This window comes from Trachurus japonicus, chromosome 2 (assembly GCF_045865225.1).
Source record: "Trachurus japonicus isolate A0001 chromosome 2, Traja_1.0".
NCBI lineage: Eukaryota > Metazoa > Chordata > Actinopteri > Carangiformes > Carangidae > Trachurus > Trachurus japonicus.
The window spans coordinates 14,731,035-14,758,940 of record NC_140908.1 but is presented as its reverse complement, the minus strand read 5'-3'; the positions used below and the strand labels follow the sequence as shown (position 1 = coordinate 14,758,940).

Below are 27,906 nucleotides of genomic sequence, written 5' to 3'. Positions count from 1 at the left end.
CCGTGTGATAGGAAGTGAAGGAGGAAATACCAGACAAAAAGAGGATGTAAGACAGAGTTTGGCAAATGTATTACACTTAACTCATAGTTTAATGACATGTTAAGTTGTAGTTTAACTTTGTTTGGAGACCAAATGCTCTGAAACAACCAAACATCTGGAGCCAATTTCAGAAGAGTTTCTAGAGACCAGATAACTTTAACCAGGCAAAGATACAAAAAATGATTGAGTAATGGAAAAGTGGAAAAACTTTGACTCTTTATTCTTTATGATGTGGCACCCTCTGGTGGTAAAAGATCCACATTGTGAGTTTGACAGAGAACTGTATGGATAATGAATTCTTACAAACATTCAGAAAGAAAGAAGTGGTAAGAAACAACGGAGACCGTATAATGATCTTTAGAACTTCCAAGTACTCTGTAAGTTACTTGGGTATGACAGGGCTCTAACAGTGTTGGCAGAATTTTGTACTATTTTGTGCCTTTTTTGGACCCTTGTTCTTGTGTGACAACCAAATAAAAATGTATCACATCACTTGGTACAAGTATACTATAAAATGCACAAAGACCACTGTCAAAAGAAACTTCTGGATAAACTCCATAGAGGGTGCTCCCTTGGGGAAACATGATGTTGATGACTTTGTATTCTGATATTTGGTATCTGCCTTCTTCTACAGAATATTAAATCAATGAGAAGTCTTCCTAGTGTATAGGACTGGACATGCATATCCTCACTTACAACTCTGATACATGGGGTGCTTGGCAACTCTTGACTCACTATATTTGTGCCACAACTGTCCGAGAAGGACTCAGTAGCCACACAGTCCTGCATGATGATCGTAATCCTGTGTCTTCAAATGTATAAAATGTCTCATATTTTTACTCCTTCTGTGTTTTTAGACACATTTAAGGATTTGGGTCATGGTGAGTGAGGTTTGGAACAAGGCTGACGGTGGTCAATGCTTAACATGGGAACTCCACTAATGAGGAAGTAGAACTGCAAAAAGGAACCCTACTTCCTCAATTAGGGGCACATTTTACAGGGATCAGGTTGGTGAAGGCATGTGTGTGTATGTGTCCACAATGACACACTGGAGTGATTAAGTAGGCTACCCTGAGGCTGAAAGGAGCTCTGTCAGCAACTGAGTAAACAGAGACCCCTTGTAGATTCCCCTGTTGTGACATTGCGGAACTTTTTTGGTATATTGTGTCAGCCCTGACCAATCACATGACTGTGTAATGGTATAAAGGCAGCACTTCTCTGGTGAACTGCTGGTCTAAACTTGTCTCAACCAGAAACGTATGCTCCTTCTTGTGTTCTTTGAATTCCAGACAAGAAAATGCGAGCTGCCGTGTGTTCCTTCCTTCTCCTGCTGGCTTTATGTCAAGGTATGCATCTTTTTATTCCCTGCATGTATAAACAAAGTTGATTCATATTGGTAATATCACATGTAGTTAGATGTTTTTAGCTTTATGTCTAAGTTGCATTATAAGTAATGTTCAGTGGTTCCCAACTAACAAGGTACAAGGGTTCCAACAGTAGTTGAATTAAAGTGTACTACAAGTATACTCATGTTATACTAAAACTGAGGCAGTATACTTGGATGTGTACTTTTTATAAACTATATTTTATATATATAAGTAGTTCAAGTTTCAAGAAGTTTATTGTCACATAGATGTACAAGTACATACAAAGCTTGAGTTGGGTGGACGCTCCACAATATGCATAATAAAATAAAAAAGAGACAATAAATAAATTACGATACTAAAACCTAAAAAGTTTAAAAGGATTAAAGGGAAGTATAGTGAAGTATACTCGGCTTATACTGAAAAGTGTAAAGAATAGTCTAAGACTAATACTTAGACTTACACTTATACTTTAATACCAAAGCTTATACTTGTACTTAAGTATACTTTTTACTTCTTTCTGCCACAAAGTATATCTGAAGATATACTAAGTATTAGTACTTTGTGGCAGAAAGAAGTAAAACGTATACTAAAGTACAAGTATAAGCTTTAGTATTAAGTGTAAGTCTCTAAGGTTCCGGTTACGTGTTTTTGTTCCGGTCTTGCGGCAAAGCATCAACGTTAATTAATCGATGCCAAATCGCCACGTGACGCATCGCGATGCATCGCCACATCCATGAATTGCACCCTACTTAGTACACAGATGAGTGTACTTGTTGTATACTTGAAAGTGTACTTTTGTAAACTTAAAATGACCTATAAAGTATACTTTTATAAACTTAAAATGTTCCAATTTAGTCCGAAGAAGTATTAAATTAGTATACTTTCTAGTATGCTACAAGTACATGGTCCATAGTATACTTGCTATACTTATACTTATACTCAAGCATACTTAATAAAATAAACTTCAGGTATACTAGTTTTTGCTAAGGCAGGAAACAATGACAATACAATAGTTTTTCCTTGTGGTCATTAGAAGATTATAAACTGGCCATAAAGGAAAGAACATGGTCAGCAGTAATGCTTGACCACACAATTACACAACCACCAGCCTGCACTGTTGATACAAGGAGGGTTGGGACCATTAGAGCAGTGGTTATCTGAGTTACCCTTGCAAACACTTGTGTGTGTGTGTTGTTTCCAGGTGAAGCACTGAAGTGCAACTATTGTTTCTCCAAGGGGGGGGACCTGTGCACACCCACCACCACGCAGACTTGTTCTGGGAGAGCTGATGCCTGTGGCGCTGTCATTTTGTCATATCCTGTCCGTAAGTCCGAAGACTTTAACTCATTATTTATCAAGTAATTGATAATAATAATAGAGAAAGATATATCTGGCAACCCTTTAATTTAATGAATTATGCCTTTATGTCAAGAAATAACCAAAAAGTAACAATTAATTGCGTAGTAATGTCAAGAAATAGCCTAGAAATAATGGTCAATTTCATAGTAACGTCGAGAAATATAGCCAGGAAATAACGATTAATTGCTTAGTAATGTCAAGAAATATAGCCAAGAAATAACAGTCTAGTAAAATAGACATAACAACAAGTTGTAGTAGTAGAATTGCCGTGAATTACTGCTACGTATGGGTAATTACAGAGTAAATAGCATGTCGTTTCTACAACATAGTCGAGTACTTTCAGTGTAATCAATTAACCTGATGTAGGCTAATTTTAATTTCCACAATCTTACCTTATGGTTAGCTCGAAGAACTGTAACTACTGCAATAGTTGTTTCCCAAAAGCAAATGCTGCAAATAATCATTATTTCTGGGATATATTTCTCGACATAATTGACCATTATTTCTAGACTATTTCTACGCATTAAACGTTATTTCCTGGCTATATTTCTCAACATTACTATGAAATTGTTATTTCTAGCCTAATTCTTGACATTACTACGCAATTAATGTTTTTCTTGGTTATTTCTTGACATTATGACGTAATAAACGGGCTGTAAATTAGAGGATTACCCAATCTTTTAACCCTGTAAAGCCTGAACCATGAAATAATTGTCAGAAAATTCTAAATTTTTGAAATTGGACCCTTTATTGGACCCTCTGACAAAAATGTAAAAAAATATATAAGTCCAAATTTTTTTTTTTTGAATAGGAGATTTACATAGAAAATTACCTTACATACCTGCTGTATCTAATTTGATACACGGTTCTACTATAAAATAAGTTATGAAATATTAAGTAGTTTTACTTTGCATCAATGCAGTAACTATTCCTATTGAAGTTTCAGTAACAATTTTAAAGTTTTTCTTACCTTAACTTTTTCAAAATTGGCAAAAAATATCCATGAGAAAACACATTTGGGTCACTGACTGACAGCGGCCATATTGGATGTCCCAAGTGAAGGCCTGCTGGTGCATAAATAACTGCACTCTGGTGGATTATCTGATCATTGCATGTATCTGATTGCATAAATTAGGTTTTTCAGGAAAAAAAAAACCCACAAGATGTTCTCTTAGGACTTCAGTCTTTGTATATTCACAAAACAGTTACCTAACATCTACTGTATATCTGCTGTTCTAGAGTCCTCGTTCCGGCAGTGCATGAACATGGCTGTGTGTCAGGGCTACATCCAAACACCGGGTGCGTTTGCCACATGCTGCAGCACGGACCTCTGCAACTGAAGCTCCTCTACTGTTACTTTTCTATTCTGTTTTATATTGCCCATTCACACCAATGTAAATTTGTTCCCTCTCAATGTAAAGTGGTGACCTTGCAGCAGTGCCTCATTAAAGCCACTAGATGGCAGTGGAGCACTTTGCTATAGGGGATGGAGGACCACCACACTGCAGCAGTTGTATCTTCATTAAAAGACCAATAATGAAACTGAATGACATTTGTATATCTCACTTTTGATACCTTCCTTCTCTCTATGATGAATTTGAATGGCTTATCATTTATTAAAGCCAAGTCATTTAACCTGCAGTTTCATAATGGATTATCTGTTGAGCAGAACATATGCAAATGTATCTATATTTTCCAGTCACAAGCAAAGATCAGTGGAAATAGAGATAAATGTCTTCTCCCTCGTGCAGGCAGCTGCTCTCATTGGCTGATGGCTTGGCCTGTCACTTGAAGGAGTGATTTAGGATCTAAAGGCTAAACTCTGTAGTGCAGATAGAGTCAGTGTCTACGCTTGATGACGTTCTAAAAATACAAAAAAAACGGGCGACAACAACCAGGGCCGTTGCTAGGAATTCTGGGCCCCCTTAAAGAATACTAAAGTGCCCCCCCCCAACTTTTCCAGTTGTTTTTTTTCTTAGACTACGTATGTATTATCTTTTTTTTTTAGCCTACCTTGTTTTGATGCTAATGCAGCATTACACTGCAAAAACTCAAGTATCTTACCAAGAATATTTGTCTCATTTCTAGTCAAAATGTCATTTCTAGTCAAAACAAATCTCATTATACTTAAAATAAGACTCATCGTATTAAAAGCAGCTTGTTTTTAGACACTTTTTACTTCTTTCAAGCAGATTTTCACTTGGAATAAGTAGAAAAAATCTGATAGTGGAGCAAGTTTTTCTTCCTTATTACAAGCACAAAAACATGTTTTCACTGGCAGATTTTTCTACTTATTTCAAGTGAAAAATTGTTTGAAACAAGTGAAAATGATCTAAAAACAAGTTCATTTTTAGTCTTATTTTAAGTGGAAAGAGATTAGCTTTGACTAGAAATGAGACATTTGGACAAGAAATAAGACAAATATTCTTGGAAAGATGTTGTGTTTTTGACAAGACAAAAACTCAGACAAGGATAGTATCTGTAATAAAGACAATGTACAACAATTTCAGGTACTACAAGTGCAGTAAGGTCACTTTCAAAAATAAAGCCATGAATAAATCCCCTGAGGTTGGTTGTTGTTGGTGTAATCATCTTGACGAACCAGCCTTAGCTATTTTTGTTAACTGGCTCCGCTGTGCTGAGATCAGACTGTTTGTTCTTCTTATTTCTCACTGCCATGCCGCATAATAAACTAAAGGACCAATCAGTCGCCTCCTTAATGGTATTGATTAGCTGTTCAGGAGAGTCATTTTTAAAAGATAGGCTCGGTTGAGTCCATGGTTGCGAGGCAGATCCTCCAACCACCTGCTTTGAGTGATGACTGAAGCAAAAACATGCAAATGAGACGAGAGATGGGCTAAATGGATCTTCGATTGGGCCTCGTCTTTGAGGGAAAAGACCTTCGATCTCCAGCAGGGCCGTTGCTAGGAATTCTGGGCCCCTTTAAAGAATACTAAAGTGGGCCCCTCCCCCCTAACTTTTCCAGTTTTTTTTTCTTAAACTACGTATGTATTATAATTTTTTATTTAGCCTACTTTGTTTTGATGCTAATGCAGCATTACACTGCAAAAACTCAAGTATCTTACCAAGAATATTTGTCTTATTTCTAGTCAAAATGTCATTTCTAGTCAAAACAAATCTCATTATACTTAAAATAAGACATATTATTATTACATATTAAAAGTAGCTTGTTTTTAGACACTTTTTTATTCCTTTCAAGCATATTTTCACTTGGAATAAGTAGAAAAAATCTGATAGTGGAGCAAGTTTTTCTTCCTTATTACAAGCACAAAAAACATGCTTTCACTGGCAGATTTTTCTACTTATTTCAAGTGAAAATTAGTTTGAAACAGTTAATGAAATAGTTAATTTTTAGATGATGAGTCTTATTTTAAGTGGAAAGAGATTAGCTTTGACTAGAAATGAGACATTTGGACAAGAAATAAGACAAATATTCTTGGAAAGATGTTGAGTTTTTACAGTGTACTATGAGTATTAGTCAGGGTCTTACGCAGAATAATTCAGTCATACAAAGATTAGACTACTGGGGTTTTTTATGGGCCCCACTGGGCGCTGGGCCCCTAGAATTATCATCACCTTTCTCCCCAATAGCCTACAACGGCCCTGATCTCCAGAAAAATCTTATAGGAATGGGTCAGGACGCCTCCATGTGCTAATATTCCTAACACGTCCATTGGGGAGAGGGCCCTGCGGCAGAGCTGAAGGGAGTGCATTTCCCATCTGGCCTGTGACTGTCTCAGGATTCACCAGGAGCAGATGGAGTGGGAGTTGCACATCTGGGCTGAGCTGCTTTGCATGCTGCCACGGCAACCAGCCACATGAAGAAAAAAAGAAAAATGGATGTTTGGATGGATGACCTGGAAGTTTTTGAGTTTGCTTAACCAAAACGAAGGCTTTGCACCAAAGAACTTCGGAAAACCCACCTGTGATACCACATTAAAGGGATAGTTCATCCAAAATTGAAATTTCATTATCCACTCACCCTCATGTCGACTAAAAGGGCTGGGAGAAGTTTCAGAGTCCTCCGTGGCTTCTCTGAGTTACAGGGGGTCTCGGCGTAGCAGTGCATGTCCATATAACGGTTGCAAATGGATACCAACTGTCTTCGTACAAAAAGACACACCAAAAAACATCCAAATACCTCCATGCTGCCCGAAATGCGAAATTGTCCCGAAAAAAATTAAATAAGTCTATATTTCAAGCTTGTTTTGTAGCGGAAGCTTCTTGAAGCTCCTCTTCAAATTTGGACGAACTGGGAAGAGGAGGAGGACAATTTCGCATTTCGGGGCTTCAATACAAGACTGACATTACATACGAGCAGCATGGAGGTATTTGGATGTTTTTTGGTGTGTCTTTTTGTTACGAAGACAGTTGGTATCCATTTGCAACCGTTATATGGACATGCACTGCTACGCCAAGACCCCCTGTAACTCAGAGAAGTATGTAATGTCCGTCTTGTATTGAAGCCCCGAAATTGTCCCGAAAAATATTAAATAAGTCTATTTTTCAAGCTTGTTTGTAGCGGAAGCTCCTCTTCCCAGTTTGTCCAAATTTGACGAACCGGGAAGAGGAGCTTAGAGAACCTTCCGCTAAAAAACAAGCTTGAAATATAGACTTATTTAATTTTTTTCGGGACAATTTCGCATTTCGGGGCTTCAATACAAGACAGACATTACATACGAGCAGCATGGAGGTATTTGGATGTTTTTTGGTGAGTCTTTTTGGATGAAGAAAATTGGTATCCATTGACAACCATTATATGGACAAATACTACTGCGTGGACCCCCCGTAACTCAGAGAAGGAACGGAGGACTCTGAACATTTTCACAGCTCTTATAGTTGACATGAGGGTGAGTAGATAATGAGTGAAATTTTAATTTTGGGTGAACTATCCCTTCAACTCATCACCGGCAGCTATTTCCTCGTGTGCAACAGATCCTTGCACACAAACTTGGAGAGGAATCCCTGAATCTGGACTCCCTCCTTTAGTAAAACCACAGGAAAATGACCAAACTCCTTCTTTATGAGGTGCACCCCCGTTAACTGGGGCTTCCCTTCTGTAACAAGTGCCTGAGAGCGATGTGGAAATACCATTCAGCTGGAGGACCCCACACTGAAAACTGGGATTCCACCAGAAACTCATGCGGAGAGGATGAAGACACGCACACAATGGAAAAACAATGGAAAACGTGATGGGAAATCAGCAACAGATTCCTGTGGGTTTTTTCTTCGGCTGCTATAAATACACATTAGGAAACAACTCCTGTCTGATATTCATCTGTCATAAAGGAAAATATATTATTTTCATCAGTTTACTTTCATCAGAGGGGCCATGGATGGGTCGACAAAACATTTTTCAAACCAATCGTCATTCATATTTGATAATGACCCATCAGAATCTATCTGTAAGCCTCACAAAGTCTTTTTTGTGCATAAACCTTCACTAAAAATAAATGAATATGTTTATCATTTTTAATGTGATGATAAAAAAAATTAATATGTTTATCATTTTTAATGTGATGATAAAGGTGTGGTGCTATTTCAAGACTTTCCTACAGGTCATTTCAAACAATGTCATGATCTGACCCTCTGTGTGACTTCCTCCTTGGATTCTTTGTAGTATTTCCTGTTTTATTTTGAAACCACTCACCATATGTGTTTGAACTTCCTGGCTTTGTGTAGATCCTCTATAAGAGAAGGATTATGTTATATCCCTATTTGCGTTTACTAGACTGTTTCTACCCCGTTTCAATGGTATCTGGACTGTCCTTTTGTGCTTCATTGGATCTTCTGGCCTTTTCGGGACGACCTTCAGCTTCATGTTCTTGTCACCATTTTGTTTAATTCTGTTTAATTTATCACTCAACTTCATAAGTCTACCCCTGGGGACTACCTTGAGCTTCCTTTTGACTAGCAAAGATTGGGGTTGTTGAGGTTGAAGAACTTGTTGGATTCTGGAGAATGAACTTCCTGAAGAACTTGACATCCTGGTACACAGTGACATGACGACAATAAAATCTGATGTTCAGATTCACTGTTAACAAAATTACAGCTTATCTAGACTATCCAAATAACTTTATGTATTGGTAAAACTTAATGTAGAAGCTTAAGTGGTGTGGAATGGTGGCTAAGGCTGTCAATAAGTCATTTGATACTACCCAAGTTGTGTAAAGGATTGTTCAATTTCTCCTGCATTGTATTCTTTCCTTGTCAACCCAAGTTGACCAATCACAGGTCTTCATTCAGTTTAGTATTAGTCCGATGTTCTTCCGTTCTCCCTATTTGCGCTTACTAGATGTTTCCCTGTTTCTTCCCGTTTCACTGGTATCTGGACTGTCCTTTTGTGCTTCATTGGGTCTTCTGGCCTTTTCGGGACGACCTTCAGCTTCATTTTCTTGTCACCATTTTGTTTCATTTTGTTTAATTCATCACTCAACTTAGTCCGATGTTCTTACGCCACAAAGTTCCAGAACAGAAGAGAAGAACAGCTGAAGAAAGAGAAGAACAGCTGAAGAAATAGAGAAGAACAGCTGGGACCACAGGTAATATACAGTACTGTAAGACTAAAGCAATTCAAAGCATCAAGAGAAAGGCTTCAACTACCTTTACCTCTAACAAGTGACTAGAAAGTCACAAAGTTCCAGAACAGAAGAGAAGAACAGCTGAAGAAATAGAGAAGAACAGCTGAGGAAATAGAGAAGAACAGCTGAAGAAATAGAGAAAAACAGCTGAGGAAATAGAGAAGAACAGCTGAAGAAATAGAGAAGAACAGCTGAAGAAATATGGAATCTATCCTCCAATCTCAAAGCTCATCTCTAGTCCCCTAGGAAAGACATTCAATTGGCTACTATCAAATGATCTGTCAGCTCATGGTTGCCTTCTCTGAACTATGTTTGACATTTTGAAAAAAAAAAGAAAAAAAAGAAGTGTGTTAGCCCCAGCGAACTGGCACACAACCCAACACACAATGAGTCAATTACCACGTCATAGTGTTTTGTTTTTATTTGTGAAACAGTAAGTCGGGCTCGCAGCGGGGCGCTCTGAGGGATTTTCTCCTTCCTGTTGTGGGTGGACCACCAGAGCACCAGCTCCCCACACATCCGAAGACACTTGCTTCATTCACAAAAAAAAAAAGACCTCGGAGATTTGCTTGTTTGGCTCCCTTGTCAGTTTCAGTGGGTTCCTTGATTTGACAACACTTTATTGCCTTCTAGTCTATAAGATTGTACTTATAGAGGTGTAATCAACCTGACTCTCTCTGAATCAGAGGTAAAAACCCTCAGCTGCAAAGCCTCATTAAAGGGATAGTTCACCCAAAATTGAAATTTCATTATCTCCTCCCCCTCATGTGGACTAAGGGCTGGGAGAAGTTCCAGAGTCCTCTGTGCCTTCTCTGAGTTACAGGGGGTCTCGGCGTAGCAGTGCATGTCCATGTAACGGTTGCAAATGGATACCAACTGTCTTCGTAACAAAAAGACACACCAAAAAACATCCAAATACCTCCATGCTGCTCGTATGTAATGTCCGTCTTGTATTGAAGCCCCGACATGAGAAATTGTCCCGAAAACAATTAAATAAGTCTGTATTTCAAGCTTGTTTGCAGAGGTCTGTCCTCTTCCCAGTTCGTCCAAATTTGAAGAGGAGCTTCGAGAAGCTTCCGCTACAAAACAAGCTTGAAATAAAGACTTATTAAATTTTTTTCGGGACAATTTGGCATTTCGGGGCTTCAATACAAGACGGACATTACATACGAGCAGCATGGAGGTATTTGGATGTTTTTTGGTGTGTCTTTTTGTTACGAAGACAGTTGGTATCCATTGACAACCGTCATATGGACATGCACTGCTACGCCGAGACCCCCTGTAACTCAGTGAAGCCACGGAGGACTCTGAAACTTCTCCCAGCCCTTAGTCGACACGAGGGTGAGTAGGTAATTAATGAAATTTCAATTTTGTCAATTCTGTCCCTCTATTCCCTTTAATTTTTACTTTTTGGTTATTTCTTGACATAATGGCATAATTCATTAAATTAGCCACGGAGGACTCTGAAACTTCTCCCAGCCCTTAGTCGACACGAGGGTGAGTAATGAGTGAAATTTCAATTTTGGGTGAACTCTCCCTTTGAGCTAAAGGCATAGCGCCATAAAACCTGAGAGGGAGCACCACAGTGTGTTTGTAAAAGCGATGCGGCTGGGAAATACAGGCGTCTTGTTAAACACCGCGGGATGCTCCAGCAGCGCGGACGGGGCCCCGTGTGCCAGCCATGAGAGAACTGACAACCCGAAGGAGGAGAAGAGGATCTCTTCAGAGTTTCCAAAACGTCATGTTTTCTTCTCCCCCCTCGGGCGAGGAAAGCAGCGGTGCCTCGCCTTGCTTATGAGAGATATGTTTGTGGTTACTTTAATAGAGGAGTCCATAAAAATGCTGTTGTTTTGTAGCTACTAGCTAGAACATTACAGCTGGGATTCCCTGGAAAATACATCACCCCCCCCCTTCGCCTCCCCTCTGAAATTGGCTGAAAACACTCTCACTCTCCTGGAAAAAAAGTTCCACCTGTGTGTAAAAAATCACAGATTCTCCAACAAAAATGTTTCCTCTGCATTAATAGAACAGCACGAGGTGTGAGTTTGCCTGTGTGTTACAACATCTGGCCTCACCACAAAATAAAAGAACTGGAAATATACCACGGATGTTTATGGACTATTGCAACATAACAAGTACTGCTAATGTTACAGTCGGATATTAATGGACTCACAATGTTTAATTTCTTTGGATTTCTTACGGAGCTTATTCGAGTCAAATATGAGCATGGTAGTTCAGTTTTGATCTTTGGAAACAGTATCTATCCATACCCCCATCAATCAAACAACAGCAGAAGTTGGTGCTTGTTCCTTTCTTCACCTGTTTGACAAGGAACTTTAAAGTTCCTTGACTTTTGGAGGAAGTCTTAAAGGGATAGTTCGACATTTTAGCAAATTGGCCCATTGCCGTATTGCCTATAGTCATAGCAGTAGGTTCGTTACCTTTATTTGTCGGTGCAAGCTGTTTTTAGAACGGCGGAGCAGAGCCGTGAGCTGCTCAGAGCTACGCTACGGAGGCTCATTATGGGATTTCTTGGTTTCCCTCATCAAACTCATCAAATACACAATCCAACAACTCCACAACGCTCTGGTGGACAAGTTGTGAGCTGCACATTCACCACTGTAAAATGTCTTTTCCATTAGAAATAACTATAAAGCAAAGGTTAGAATGTGTTTTCACTGAAGCTCATTGAAGGAAATGTAAAAAATAATACGAACTCGACTCATTTAAATTAATTTCACTGTTATAAAATGACACAAAATACACGGAACAACTTAAGAACAATAAAGAAATCAGCTTTTATGGATTCCTCTTTAATCAAGTGCTGAATAATGGAAGTGCTGATGAGATTCTGCCTTTAGGGCTCTGAAAGGTTTTTTTTTTTTTAACTTTTATTATACCCACACCTGATATTTTATTGCTTTGCACTACTTTATGATATATTTATATTCTATCTTTCCAAAACAGTGGAAAGATAGGCCCACAGTTGTGTTTGCGCATTACATCAGGTGCTTTTGCAGATCACAGCAAACACTCCGCATCCTGACCCCTAACTGCGTCCGCCTATATCCCATTATAGCTCCTCCCTTGGCTATATAATTCCCACTTCATCCCAGACTCCCATCAGATTTCCTCCTGCAGCGGCTGAAGAGAAGAAAGAGCGATGCTTTTGTCCCTGTGGATTATTTTCCTCCTCTGCTCCGGCGTCTGCGCCAGGAAGCAACGCGCGGACAGCGGCGACGACGACGACGGAGACATGTCCTCCTGTCCGGAGAGCGTGTCCAAGGCGCGGTGCGCGTCTCGGTGCCTCAGCCTGCACAGCGTGGCCGCGCGCACCACATCGCTGCAGGTAAGGACTAAAGGACTAAGGTCTATGCATGCGCACCTTGGAAAGATATTCAGACCTCAACTTTTCACAGCCATTAAAATATAATAAAAGCCAACAGGTTTTAGGAGCAAATAATACGTTTAAAGGGCCCTACCAGTGCTTATAATGTCTTTATTAAATTGCAAATCACTTTGCCTTTATTATGCTTTGGATGTTTTTATACTTTTGGAAACTTGCTGGAGTTTGGGAAGAGAAACTCATTGAAATTCAATGGGAGTTCTATTAGAAATATACTGCCCTACAAAATGCTGAGAAACTGCTTTTTGTGTTTTTCATTGTCAGGTTTAAGCATCAAATGATGAATAACTACCAAGTCTATACTTGATTGACTGAATTAAATGTATTTGTAGTTTGTCTTTCTGACCAATTTTGACCATTTTATGGCAGATGCTGCACTTTTGCCTTGGTTTTGGTGCAGATACGGCACTTTGGCTTGATTTTACTCCAATAAAGTAAATTATAGAATGTAGGAAGTAGTACTCTTTGTAGATACTGCACTTTGCCTTGGTATCACAGTACTTTTTGGGATGGACGGCAAAATAAAAAGCCCAATAACTCTAAATTATAAATATAATAAATACCAAAATCAAATTCTGACAGATTGAAGAGAGAATATGCCACACTTTTGATTGGTCAAAAAAAAAAAGTGAAAAAATGCAGATACTGCACTTTGCCTTGGTTTCACAGTGCTTTTTTGGATGGACGGCAAAATAAAAAGCCCAATAACTCTGGAAATGTTAGCAGTACCTAGATCAAATTCTAAGAGATTGAAGAGAATATGCCACACTTTTGATTGGTCCAAAAAAAAAAAATGCAGATACAGCACTTTGCCTTTGTAGGGCAGAATAAATGAGAAGCAGTCTTTAATTACATCCTCATCCTCTATTATTTTCAGTGGCTGGTCTGTTTTAAATAAGGATATAGTCCTATATGAAATCAGCTTTAGGTATATAATTAGATTTAGATTAAATTAACCAGGGTTTCAGCAGAGATTTAAATATCACTAATGGGTCTAATAAGGTTGTTATAATAAGGACTATTATATATGAATTATCCATTTAAAGCTGCTGTGAAGATGTAAATCCAGTTTTCAAGGGGGAGGCTAAAAGTTTTTGACTGATAAGGGTCAGGGGAGACCATAAGGCTTGTCATTGTGATTCTATAATTCATTCAGATCCCCCCTCTGTCAGAAACTATCTCCTCACACACACATTCAGTGCACTGCTCGGCGCTCCAGGCTTCCTAAACACTCACTTAGAGCGATTCTGACCGCGCGGGATGACGATACAGTCCAGAAATCAGACCGGATCACGAGGAGACGTCTTGATTGTCTACTATCTCCATCGAACCACGTGGCGCGCTGCTCCAGTTTGAGCTCCGAGTCCTCCAAACTGCACCTCAGATGCAGTACAGGGCCGTAGCTAGGAATTCTGGGCCCCCTGAAAGAATACTAAAGTGGGCCCCTGACTTTTCCACTTTTTTTCTTAGACTACGTATGTATTATCATTTTTTATTTAGCCTACTTTGTTTTGATGCTAATGCAGCATTACTATGAGTATTAGTCAGGGTCTTATCCAGAATAATTAAGTCATACAAAGATTAGACTACTGTTTTTTTTTTTGTGGGCCCTACTGGGTGCTGGGCCCCTACTGTAGAATTATCATCACCTTTCTCCCCTATCCACCACTTTATTTTCCCATGATCCATTGCGTCACACCACAACGGAAGTCGGTTTTAGTAGCATTCTAGCGAGCGGCTAACTGGTAGCGTTAGCGGCTAACTGGTAGCGTTAGCCACCGGTGTAGGTACCAAATGTGGGGGCTCCGGGCTACCAAAACCATTTTGACTAAATCTGATGTTTGTTAAGTCTTTAAAATGAATTATTGAACAAACATTACTATTTCTGTGTGCACGTTTTTGTAATTAGTCATGGTTATCGTAGTTAGCAGCAGTAGCTAAGCTAACATAAGGACGTCAGCTGTTAAAACTCTCCCGTTGTCGAACACAACATGAAACTACTCCAGTTAGCTCAGTCATGTTGGAACTAGGATATGCGCTGGAAAAAATATTTTTTCATGGACCGTTTATTGAGTTATTTAATAAGACATTGCTAAAGGCTAACAGCTAACGGTTAGCCCAGCTAATCTAAAATGTAATGAATGGAACGGCCCTGCTCAGATATGTCTAACAGTGGACCGCGGTGTTGTGCAGCGCTGATGTCAGATCAGTGGCTGCCGACGTGTGAAACGCACTCGCATTGACCTCATGGAAACGTCCAGAGACAATCTGCCTCTGTTGCTGCTGTGTTTTATTACTCAGAGGAGAAGTTATCACCATCTTTGTGCCAGACAGTGACTGACTGATCCCGGGGGCCTCGGAGCATGCCGGGGTTTATGGGTATTTATTGTGTGATAGAGCTGTGGAGAAACCCCCGACATTTCTGATGGCGCCAAGATCACAGTCTCATTTACACTTGAATATTCACACTGGACCCATGAAGCCAAGCATCCAATTGGTCCAGAAAGTTCCTCTTTCTCTATTAGCCGTGGGGTTATCAATCACATCCACTCCTAGTTTGTTATGCAGCAGTTAAAGCGTAACTGTCCGTCAGCCAAACTGCTTTCCAGACAGTCAGTCAACAGTTAAGTTACGTTAAATTTAAAGGGATAGTTCAACAATTTGGCAAACTGGCCCATTGCCATAATCCCTATAGTCATAGCAGTAGGTTCGTTACTTTTAATTGTCGGTGCAAGCTGTTTTTAGAACGGCGGAGCAGAGCGGCGAGCTGTTTGGAGCTACGCTACAGAGGCTCATTATGGGATTTCTTGGTTTCTCTCATAAAACTCATCAAATACACAATCCAACAACTCCACAACGCTCTGGTGGACAAGTTGTGACCTGCACATTCACCACGCTATGAGATAATAACACAACGTTACCACACAGAGTTGTTTTAGAGGGAAATTCATGCAAAACCGCTGATGCGTGTTGCCTTCAGGGACAGTTTTTCAGCAATGAATTTCCCTCTAAAACAACTCTGTGTGGTAACGTTGTGTTATTATCTCATAGCGTGGTGAATGTGCAGCTCACAACTTGTCCACCAGAGCGTTGTGGAGTTGTTGGATTGTGTATTTGATGAGTTTGATGAGGGAAACCAAAGAAATCCCATTAGCCTCCGTATAGTGTAGCTCTGAGCAGCTCACGGCTCTGCTCCACCGTTCTAAAAATACCTAGCACTGACAAATAAAGGTAGCGATAGGGATTACGGCAATGGGCCAATTTGCCAAAATGTTGAACTATCCCTTTAATACCTTCATAGTCATAAATAGACCTATTAAACCTGATAAACCCTTTATTGGGTTTCCAAATATTCAGTCAACATTATAATTTTCAGTTAATTTATAATAGAAAACATAATTGGCATCATCATCATCATCATCATCCATTTTCCTCACAGTAATTTGTTCCAGGTAACTTTAGTTTATTTTACACTCAAAGAAACAAAATCCTGCAAGGTTATGACATCACAAAGTCACAGGAAGTCCTGACAGCTTATTTTAAGGCTCTACTGTAGTTTCTCAAAACAGGCTGCGTGGATTTCCCTTTAGACTCCGGCTTTGATACCTTCACAGTCCTACTAGACCTGCTTTATAATATAACAACACATGAACAGTTATTTTTCATATCATATCAGACCTTTAAAACTAATTTTAATTAAGAATGGTAAGGCTCAGTGATGATATCTTTATAAAACATTGTCCCTGCATGATATCATTGCCTCTACTCCAGCTCCACTGAGGCGTACTGTAATGTTGTAGCTCATGTGCAGCCCAGTTAGTCCTGAGGAAGTTCATACAGAGTAGACCCACCCCTCCACCCACCCACCCACAACCCCAGAGGAGACAATTTAACTCAGCCCTCCATCAATCACGCTCTATTTATTTATTGACAGAGCGAAAATGCGAGTGTTTGAAAAGGCCACATGCTCTGGTCTGATCGGCAGCGCCCGCAGCAGCAGCAGCCTGCATCCACTCCATGTTTCAGCCTCTTTAAATATTCTCTGAGAGGTGGATTATTTCATGTCACACATTCAGATTGGAGTGCGGCCAAACAAAGAAAATAAAGAAACCAACAATCATCCATAATCCAGAGATTTAGTCGGCTATATATTTCAAAGTATGGCCGCATATATGATGAAATCACAGCTTTGTAAGATGTTATATTAAAAAAAAAACAGATGATTTGCAAGGAATCATGTGTTCTTGGGGTTTTGGTGCCATGAACGACCAACAATTTAAAGGGATAGCAAATTGGCCCATTGCCGTAATCCCTATAGTCATAGCAGTAGGTTCGTTACCTTTAATTGTCGGTGCAAGCTGTTTTTAGAACGGCGGAGAAGAGCAGTGAGCTGCTCAGACCTACGCTATGGAGGCTAATGGGATTTCTTGGTTTTCTTCATCAAATACACAATCCAACAACTCCACAACGCTCTGGTGGACAAGTTGTGAGCTGCACATTCACCACGCTATGAGATAATAACACAACGTTACCACACAGAGTTGTTTTAGAGGGAAATTCATGCAAAACAGCTGATGTGTGTTGCCTTCAGGGACAGTTTTTCATCAAGCAGTCTCTGAATTTCCCTCTAAAACAACTCTGTGTGGTAACGTTGTGTTATTATCTCATAGCGTGGTGAATGTGCAGCTCACAACTTGTCCACCAGAGCGTTGTGGAGTTGTTGGATTGTGTATTTGATGAGTTTGATGAGGGAAACCAAGAAATCCCATAATGAGCCTCTGTAGCGTAGCTCTGCTCCGCTGTTCTAAAAACAGCTTGCACCGACAATTAAAGGTAACGAACCTACTGCTATGACTATAGGGATTATGGCAATGGGCCAATTTGCCAAAATGTTGAACTATCCCTTTAAAGACTAGATCATCATACCGACGCCTTTGTAGGATATTATGGCTTTAGTTTTAGACCGAGACTATTCTCCTTGACAAGTGGATCCATAGCTACGTTTAGTTGTCAGGCGACATCTTGTGGCCGTTTTTAATATTACATCAATATTACATCAGTGTTGGAACATTGTGTATTTCTTAATGTATCCATAACAACTAAGTTTGCAGATATGGGGTGTTGTGAATCAATCCACCAATGAAAATGCTCATTAGTTTTGAAATTAAACTTGATATACTGTATATGAACAAACAGCCTTAGAGTCACTAACCAATAGAAATGAGACATTGTGTAGTAACATATAGCGGGTTAGATTAGGAATACACTGCTGTTTCTTTATTGAACACTCTTAAAATAAGTCCAAGATATCAAAGTGCTGATTAATCTACTACAGCAGCACTGTCTCGTGTGAGCGGACCGCTGATCCTGGATCTGGACTCATTAGTTTTCAGCAAACGGCCCGAGGCTCCCAGCAGGAAGCCATGAAGGACACCAAGTCCCACAAACTAAAGACAGACAGAGAGAGAGGGAGAGAAACGTCGGTATACGGTGTGAACTCTGCAACCCTGTGATGTTCTTCTGACAAACTGTAATTATAGCGCAGGAACCTGTAATTAGGGAATTAAAATGAGTTCCTCTGCACTTAATTCAATCACACTGACTTCTTTCTTCTTGCTCCTCTGTAGAATAATGGATCCATGGGCTGGTGTCAGAATCATAAACAGTGTGCAAAGGTAGGTATCCAACGGTGACCACACGCTTCTGGATAGACAGTGATTGATTATGTTGTCTATTGGCTTCTGGATATAATATAATATAATATAATATAATACAGTGGTTCTCAACATGGGGTCCGGGGACCCCCAGGGGTCCTTGAGAGGGTTAAAGGGGGTCCCCAACTTCTTTTTGAAATTCTACCACTTTTTTTTTGTGAGAATTTTTATTATTATAGTTTTTTTGTTTGTTTTTTTGAGAATTTTACCACTTTTTTGTAGAAAATCTTTAACTTTTTGTGAGAATTTTTTTTAACCACCTCTTCCTACAAATGTTTAAACGTTTTTTGGAGAAATTGTACCACTTTTTTTCCAGAAATTTCTCTATAATGTTTCCAAGAATTCACACCATTGACCCTAATTTGAACGTTATTCAGTCTCAGAACAAATATTTTTGTATTTCTGGTTTGCTTCAAAATTTTGTCCAATGGGGATCTGTGGTCTAATTTGGGTCAGTTTAGGGGTCCTTGATGTAAAAAAGGTTGAGAACCACTGATATCCCTCTATGGTACGCATCATGATGCCAGTGGGGGAAAAAATGTTTGGAGTGTTTTTATGTCTCAAAATAGACTAAATAAACATAATGTAAAGAAATTTTTAAAAATTATTTATTTTTGGAAGTTTTTGGGATTTGTTGACTGTAGGCAACATTGTACTATTACGGTTCGTCATCTACTGTATTAGAAACACCGACCAGTCTCTGTAGACTTTCACCTTCACTGGCCTCATCCTCATCCAAATTCTCACTCTCATCTTCCTCATCATCATCATAATAGCCTGATGTTTACTTTACTGCATCCAAAATCACATTTATTAAGGAAAAAAAACAAAATTATGATGAATGATATGTTTTTGAACATTATATTTACACCTAAACACACACTACCATAGTCTCATAATGCAATTTTGATTCCATAATGGTCCACTGTCGCCTCAAGGCAACACTGCAATTTTCTATAATGGTACGTTGTTGCTTTGGGGCAACAGGTGCATTTTAACAAGTTTCCATTATTTAATAAGTAAATAAATTGCATGGAACTATTAAAAATTAAACTTTACTAATCTATTAGTGTAAATATATTTTTTTCCAGATGAAAAAGGGCCAGGAAGTTATGTTTTCAGACCGTTTTAGTGGAGCAAAATGGCAAACCTGTTTCCTTTGAAAAAGTCTGCAAAAAAGGGTTTCAGTGGCTTCTTGAAAGTCATGTGATAAATTAAAGCATTGTTATTGGTTCTCTAAGGTCTCCTCTCTTTTTTAAAGTATTACAGCATTAAATGGGATGAATTGTGGAGATGTGACAGGACAAAAAGTGGTATGTTGCTGCCTGAGGGCAACATGGTACCATAGAGGGATATAATATGATATAATATAATATAATATAATATAATATAATATAATATAATATAATATAATAATATAATATAATATACGACTGTGTAGTTTTCTCTGTTGACATCATTCCTGAAACCATGCAGGAAAAGTCTGGTCCAGTTTTAGCGGATGCTGCGTTACTATGACAACCAGCATCAGTCATTTTCTGTTTTTCTTTTTTTTTTTTTAATGTGGTTATTTCTATGTTTGAACCTACATGAATGAATGAAGATAGGCTATTATTAAAATGTATCAGCACTACACATACACACACACACACACACACACACACACACACACACACACACACACATGCCTGTGGCCCGGTGTGTGTTGCTAAATGTTTCACATCAGTCTACAGAGACAGTTGTGTGGGAGTGAAGGTGTTTTCAGGTGTAATAAATCACTCTCCCCGAACATGTGTGTGTGTGTGAGCTTGTACATGCCTGGTTGCATGTTTGCAGGCACCTGTGTGTGTGTGTGTGTGTGTGTGTGTTTGGCTGCAATAAATCACCCCCAACATGCAAAGTGGTGACAGCTTGTGTTTTGTGTACGTGTGTGCCTGATTGTGCGCTTGCAGTGGTTATTACCCACATCCCCGCTCTGCCATTCATCACCAAACTGTGCCCTTTGCTCTCGGACATCCCATACATCAACATACTTTTCCCGGCTAATGCACCGACACTCATGAAGGAGGCAGGTGATAATTGATGGTATGCATGCTAGCAGGGCCGTTGCTAGGAATTCTGGGCCCCCTGAAAGAATACTAAAGTGGGCCCCTCCCTCTAACTTTTCCACTTTTTTTTTCTTAGACTACGTATGTATTATCATTTTTTATTTAGCCTACTTTGTTTTGATGCTAATGCAGCATTACACTGCAAAAACTAATCTCATTATACTTAAAATAAGACACATCATATTAAAAGTAGCTTGTTTTTAGACACTTTTTACTCCTTTCAAGCAGATTTTCACTTGGAATAAGTAGAAGAAATCTGATAGTGGAACAAGTTTTTCTTCCTTATTACAAGCACAAAAAACATGCTTTCACTGGCAGATTTTTCTACTTATTCCAAGTGAAAATCTGCTTGAAAGGAGTAAAACATGTCTAAAACAAGCTACTTTTAATATGATGTGTCTTATTTTAAGTATAATGAGATTAGTTTTTGCAGTGTAATGATGCATTAGCAAGTGAAAATTAGTTTGAAACAAGTGAAAATGATCTAAAACAAGTAAATTTTTAGGTTATGGTTAGGTTTTATGCTTATTTTAAGTGGAAAGAGATTAGCTTTGACTAGAAATGAGACATTTGGACAAGAAATAAGACAAATATTCTTGGAAAGATGTTGAGTTTTTACAGTGTACTATGAGTATTAGTCAGGGTCTTATGCAGAATAAATCAGTCATACAAAGATTAGACTACTGGGGTTTTTTATGGGCCCCACTGGGCGCTGGGCCCCATCACCTTTCTCCCCTATACAACGGCCCTGTGCATGCTTTGCAAACCCCCTCCTCCTCTGATATTACATCCAAACTTCCCTCTGGTAACTTTCACATGCTTTTATTTCACAGCTGCAGCCGCCGAGTCTCGATATTTAAGGGTCCCCACAAGAATGATTGTCTCCTTGTGAGATATTAACAGGCCCGAGCGAGCAGCCTCTCGCGCTTTGGTAACCGCGGAGATCCCGGCGATGGGTAATTGTGATGACATGTTAGCGCATCAGAGGTCTCTCCAGCTGCATTATTAAGAGCTTGTAAAGTGAGATATCTGGGCCCGTTTAATGAAAGATCGCAGGGAAGGAAGTGTTGGCATGGCGATGTGGATTGGATCAGGATAGCAGGGGAACACAGCAGCGCATTGACTGGTGGTGAATGTGGAATATACATAAGAAAATAATATTTAATATTTAACCCTCCTGTTGTCCTCCTGGGTCAAGGAAGAAAGGAAGAAGGAAAGGAAAAAAGGAAGGAAGTAAGGAAGGAAGGACAAAGGGGGAAAAGGAAGGAAGGACAAAGGGAAAGATGGGAGGAAAGATAGAAGGAGGGAGGAAACAGATCGGGTCAATTGGGTCAAAAACGAAGGAAGAAGCAAGGACGAAGGGAAGGAAGGAAGGAAGGGAAAAGGAAAGAAAGATGGAGGGATAGGGAACATATCAATTGGATCAAAAGAGGAAGGAAGAAGAAGTAGGACAAAAGGAAGGAAGGAAGGAAGGAAAGAAGGAAGGATGGTGGAAAGAAGGAAGGGAAAAGGAAAGAAAGATGGAGGGAGGGAACAGATTGGTTCAAGGAAGGAAGAAAGAAGGGAAAGAAGAAAGTGAAAAGGGAAGGAAAGAAAGATGGAGGGATAGGGAACAGATCAATTGGATCAAAAGAGGAAGGAAGAAGAAGTAAGGACGAAAGGAAGGAAGGAAGTATTGTGGAAAGAAGGAAGGAAAGAAGGAAGGATGGAGGCAGGGAACAGGACAACAGGGTTCATATTGTAAAAGTGTTAAATTGATATACTAATAAAGGATAGCCATCATTTCACAAAATCCATTTACATTGCCCATCAGTTATGAACATAATTCAATTCCTAATTATAAAATAGCTAATTATAAAGAAGTTATAATTAAAAAGTAAAATGTTCTAGACTATATATTTTGAAATTCCAAAAATATTATGTAACATGGGCTTAATAATTACTGAAAACTATGATAGATTGGAACAATTTCAGATACTGACATATGTCTAGCCAGTACAAATATTAGTCCATGGGCCAAAGGCCAAAAAGAAAAGGTCCATGTCCATAGATGATATTTTGGTATGATAACCCATCCTAAGTGGTACAGTAGCTTTATGACAGTTATCAGCTCATAAAGTTATCCACCCCCTGTAATAAATAGTCCTCTAAACGCAGGGGGCATATCTTGTTTTGTGCTCATTTTCCAACCTTTACTCATATGTTATGAGGACATGTTTGGTAGCATTTTAAAGTGTACAATCCCAGCTTTCATTTAGACCTAGTTTTGGGCCCATCTAAAAAATATAAAGGTGACATGGTCAAAGGTCAATTTGTCTCAACTATTTTTCCACTATTTTTGCCTAAACTGTAGTCTGTTTTTATAGCACTGAAATGTAGAAACAGCACTGACACAAATAACAAAAACTGAAATACTCACAGGACTGTAACAATTCAGGAAATGTATAATCTTCCCATAATTTCCTACTATGAGGGATGAATATAGCCCAGGCGAGAATTGTCAATAACTGCAAATTTCTCTGTATTTCTCAAAGACTTTTTAAGTTTTCTATATATCTTTGCCCTAATCATCATCATCATCATCATCATCATGATTATAGTCCAGAGTTAAGGCAACTTCTTCATCCATTATATGTATGTTTACCTCCATATGTGTAGACATTACATAGATTGTGTATATATATATACTATATATCACATGGAATACATACAATTAGATAGAAATATTTCTCATATATCTTGAGGATGTATATACACGGTTGCCCATAAAGTTGGAATAAGGCAAACAATTGTATTCCAACTTGATGGGCAACCATAATAACATAAAACTGTCCTGTGTGTAATTTGAATACAATTTCAATCAAATACACATATGTAGCTATAAAACTATATGAGAGGAGATGAAAAATGTGTGTTTTTTAAAAGGTCATTGACATATTTTGTGTATTTTCCTCTATCAGGGAACATGAGCAATAAAACCTGTTGACATTTAGGTTGTTAGTCGCCTATAATGTGTCACTTTAAACATGGCTCCTTTTAAACAGTCAGTTAACATAGATAATCTCATTCCTGTGGTATAATAACACCAGTCTGTTGTTGCACTGATTGAATTAGTCATTTGGAAATGTACATGACACTTAATTTAATTGTTGCACTGGGCCGCTCAGGTGATTCCACACCCTCAGCGTTTTTATTATCATCGCGATTATTGTCGTTTTGAGACTTGGCCACTGTTTGTTTGTATTAGGATTTTATGTTTATGCCTTATTACATCTGTTCTGTTTATTCCCACTTTCATCTGCGTTGGTAAAAATGTTGCTCTAGGGTAAAAAAAAACAAAAAAAAACCTCAACATCCTGGTTGAGTGTAAAGAAATTGGACTTTTTCCCAGATCTATCAACACCGGTCTTGACTCTTCCTGGTCCTGGTCTTTAGCTTGATGCCGAGGAGCCTGTTGCCGTGAGACAGCCCATCTCGTTGGCCCCGGCGACCACTTGGCCACTTGTAGTCCTCGCGGGGCCTCGGCGGTAATGAGCGCTTGTTAATCCTTCTGTCACTATCTCCTCCAGGCAGACGGACCATTTGCAAGTTGCCAGTGTTGATTAGCTGCACACACACTCCCACTCAGTCCGGTTCAATGCAGCTCTTAGGGAGAAAAAAAAAGAAAAAAGCTTAAGATAGCGAAGATGCACTGACACTAACAGTGTCTCGGCTCGCAACCTTGACAATTGGCACCCAGCGTGGTGTAACGACCGTGTTTCAGTGGCACTTGGCCGTCATTAGTGGGCTTCAATACTCCCCAACGCCTCGCTGTGACATTTGACTGAGAGCCAGACATCGTCGGCGTAGAAAAGTACTTGTGAAATCATCGGGAGAAGAAGCCGGCCAGGGTCCTTGTCTCCTTGTCTCCTTGTCTCCTTGTCTCCTTGTCTGAGGACGTTTATTAAAAAAAAAAAAAGGTTTGGAACGGTTTCAAAGACGACGCAAACTCGTCGAGACAAACACGGGGAAGGGGGGGGCGCTTCCTCTCCGAGGGGAGTTTGTTTGTCCGGGCAGCAAATCAAACCAAACGGCGTCCGGAAAAAAATGGAAAAAAAGCAGCATTTTGCACGGTCAGCAGAGAAGTCGTTCGCTCCATTATCTCTGGTTTGTCATGGAGGAGCGGTGCACACACACACCCACACACACACACACACACACACACACACACATACATACATACAGATCCACACTGCCAGAAGTCTGCTCTTATCCCGCCCAGGGCCGTTGTATAGGGGAGAAAGGTGATGGGGGCCCAGCGCCCAGTGGGGCCCATAAAAAACCCCAGTAGTCTAATCTTTGTATGACTGAATTATTCTGCGTAAGACCCTGAATAATACTCATAGTACACTGTAAAAACTCAACATCTTTCCAAGAATTTTTGTCTTATTTCTTGTCCAAATGTCTCATTTCTAGTCAAAACTAATCTCTTTCCACTTAAAATAAGACTCATTACCTAAAAATTAACTTGTTTTTAGATCATTTTCACTTGTGTCAAACAAATTTTCACTTGAAATAAGTAGAAAAATCTGCCAGTGAAAGCAAGTTATTGTGCTTGTAATAAGGAAGAAAAACTTGTTCCATTATCAGATTTTTTCTACTTATTCCAAGTGAAAATCAGCTTGAAAGGAGTAAAAAGTGTCTAAAAACAAGCTGCTTTTAATATGATGTGTCTTATTTTAAGTAGAATGAGATTTGTTTTGACTAGAAATGACATTTTGACTAGAAATAAGACAAATATTCTTGGTAAGATACTTGAGTTTTTGCAGTGTAATGCTGCATTAGCATCAAAACAAAGTAGGCTAAATAATAAATGATAATACATACTTAGTCTAAGAAAGAAAAAATGGAAAAGTTAGGGGGAGGGGCCCACTTTAGTATTCTTTAAGGGGGCCCAGAATTCCTAGCAACGGCCCTGCTCCCGCCTTAAATTCTTCAGCCGAGACAAAATACCTCTCCCGCTGCAAAACGTGGGCCATGCTTGATTTGAGTTTGAAATGGGGCGGAAAACTAACCGACGCCGAGGTACAATGGGAACGGCGCGGGAGTGGGGGACGTCGGTTTGGATTATAGCGGACGGGTGGCGCAGTGTACGCCGGAGATGGCAGGCAGGGCTGCATGGCTATCAGACATGCTCCCAGACATTCCTCGCTGCACGGCGAGACGAGCTGTGGATGGTCCACGTGCACCGTTTCCATTTGGCAGCAACTTTTATTTTCCTTTTTATTCTCCACTCTCACAACAGAGCTGCATGCATCATTGGTATGAAGAGCTGCACACACAAAAAAGAAGAAAAAAAGGAAAACACAATATACATAACATTTCTTATCTTATCATATAACATTTTTTCATTATTTTTACTAATATTATTTTATTTGGTTTTGTTTCTATTATTTATTGTTCTTAATTTTTTTCATCGATGTTTGCTACTATTATCTTATCTTATTTTATCTATTCTTAACTTTAGTTAACCAAACTTATCTTATATTATTTTCATTTAATTGAAGTTAACCTAACTTCATTTGTCCTAACTTATTTTATCTTAACATATCTTATCTTGTCTTCATTTAGTTGAATTTAACCTAACTTATTTTATCTTATCATAACATATCTTATCTTATCTTCATTTAATTGAAGTTAACCTAACTTAATTTATCTTAACTTATTTGATCTTATCTTAACATATCTTGTTTTATCTTCATTTAATTTAAGTTAACCTAACTTAATTTATCCTAACTTATTTGATCTTATCTTAACATATCTCATCTTATCTTCATGTAATTGAAGTTAACCTAACTTAATTTATCCTAACTTATTTTATTTTATCTTATCTTAACATATCTTGTCTTATCTTCATGTAATTGAAGTTAACCTAACTTAATTTATCCTAACTTATTTTATTTTATCTTATCTTAACATATCTTGTCTTATCTTCATTTAATTGAAGTTAACCTAACTTAATTTATCCTAACTTATTTTATTTTATCTTATCTTAACATATCTTGTCTTATCTTCATTTAATTGAAGTTAGCCTAACTTAATTTATCCTATCTTATCTTATCTTATCTTATCTTATCTTATCTTATCTTATCTTATCTTATCTTATCTTATCTTATCTTATCTTATCTTATCTTATCTTACCTTACCTTACCTTACCCTACCTTACATTACTTTACTTTACTTCACTACTTTATCTTATCTTAACCTCATGAATCTCAGTGAATGTAGTGTTGCAAATAGTTATCCTTTAAGATCTCCAGTCTTGACAGAATCTTATTATGTAAGAGACAAAAAACTCTGTGACGTACAGTATGACCCATCGTCTTCAGATGTGAACGGGTGTCAGACTTTAGTCTTGGGTGTCATTCCAGAGTCTTATAGTGTGTGGTGGGTATAAGATAACCTTTGTAATGTTATATTTCGACTCCTGATGTGTGGTGATGTGGTCATAACTGCATATTGTTTTTCTCACATAGCTGTAATATAATTACACAAATGTGACTGATACACACTGACAAAATCCTGGTCAATCACTTCACTGTTATAGTCATCATATCAGAGTCACTTTAGAGCAACTGGGTCATGCTTTCAATTAGATGATAATCACAGTGTGCCATTAAAGAAAATATTTCTCGCTATCAGCCCATTTTATTTTGATTGTGTTAATTAATGTCAAATAATAGTGCGGAGATAATGGAGTCTTGTTATGTACTTCATGACTACTTAACATAATGGGATTGTCACGCCGCGCTGATTTTAGTTCATGTTGTGCTTTTTAAGGGTAAAACATAGACAAAAAAACATAATGCTTAGGACATCGAGAGCAGACTTTGTTCAGTCTAACTTTCAGACAGCTCCTCTCGTCCTTGTGAAGCCGCTGTATGTACATTCCTCCGCTCCCCACTGTTTCCCACTACAGCATGAAATTACAATCAGTGGCCACCCGCTCCCCTGGGGGGGGGGGGGGGCTGCCTCTGCTCCATGGACAGAGGGCCACGCTGCTAATCGGTGACTTTGTTCACAAGCAGCCTGAAAGCACAGGATGACATTCTTTACGTGCAATGCATGATGGGATATTCTGCTTAATTTGTTGTACATTACTTTTACATGATGCATCACTGCAGTGGACTATAGTATAGGGAGTGGTGAGTGCCACAAGAGCCTTAAAGGGATACACCAGCATTTTTTTTTCCGTGTCTTGCCTCACTCCCGAGCCCATGACCAGCAGATAGACACCATCCTTTCCACTGTGCGTGCAGTAACAAGGGAGAT

At 38.9% G+C, this 27,906-nt stretch overlaps 1 protein-coding gene and 1 long non-coding RNA gene across 2 annotated transcripts in view; both read left to right on the top strand.

Moving 5' to 3' along the window:
- Positions 1-1,258: 1,258 nt before the first annotated feature.
- On the top strand, positions 1,259-4,312 carry LOC146990997 (uncharacterized). The gene is made up of 3 exons (XR_015037971.1): positions 1,259-1,385; positions 2,608-2,730; positions 4,005-4,312. It is a non-coding gene; the product is annotated as an uncharacterized LOC146990997 (long non-coding RNA).
- Positions 4,313-12,530: 8,218 nt separating this feature from the next.
- The window catches only part of anos1a (anosmin 1a), a 31,402-nt gene continuing 16,026 nt past the window's right edge, over positions 12,531-27,906 (top strand). Inside the window, exons 1-2 of the mRNA XM_085802437.1 lie at positions 12,531-12,716; positions 18,401-18,448. Coding sequence (XP_085658563.1) covers positions 12,531-12,716; positions 18,401-18,448 — 234 coding nt within the window. The remainder of the gene's footprint in view (positions 12,717-18,400; positions 18,449-27,906) is intronic.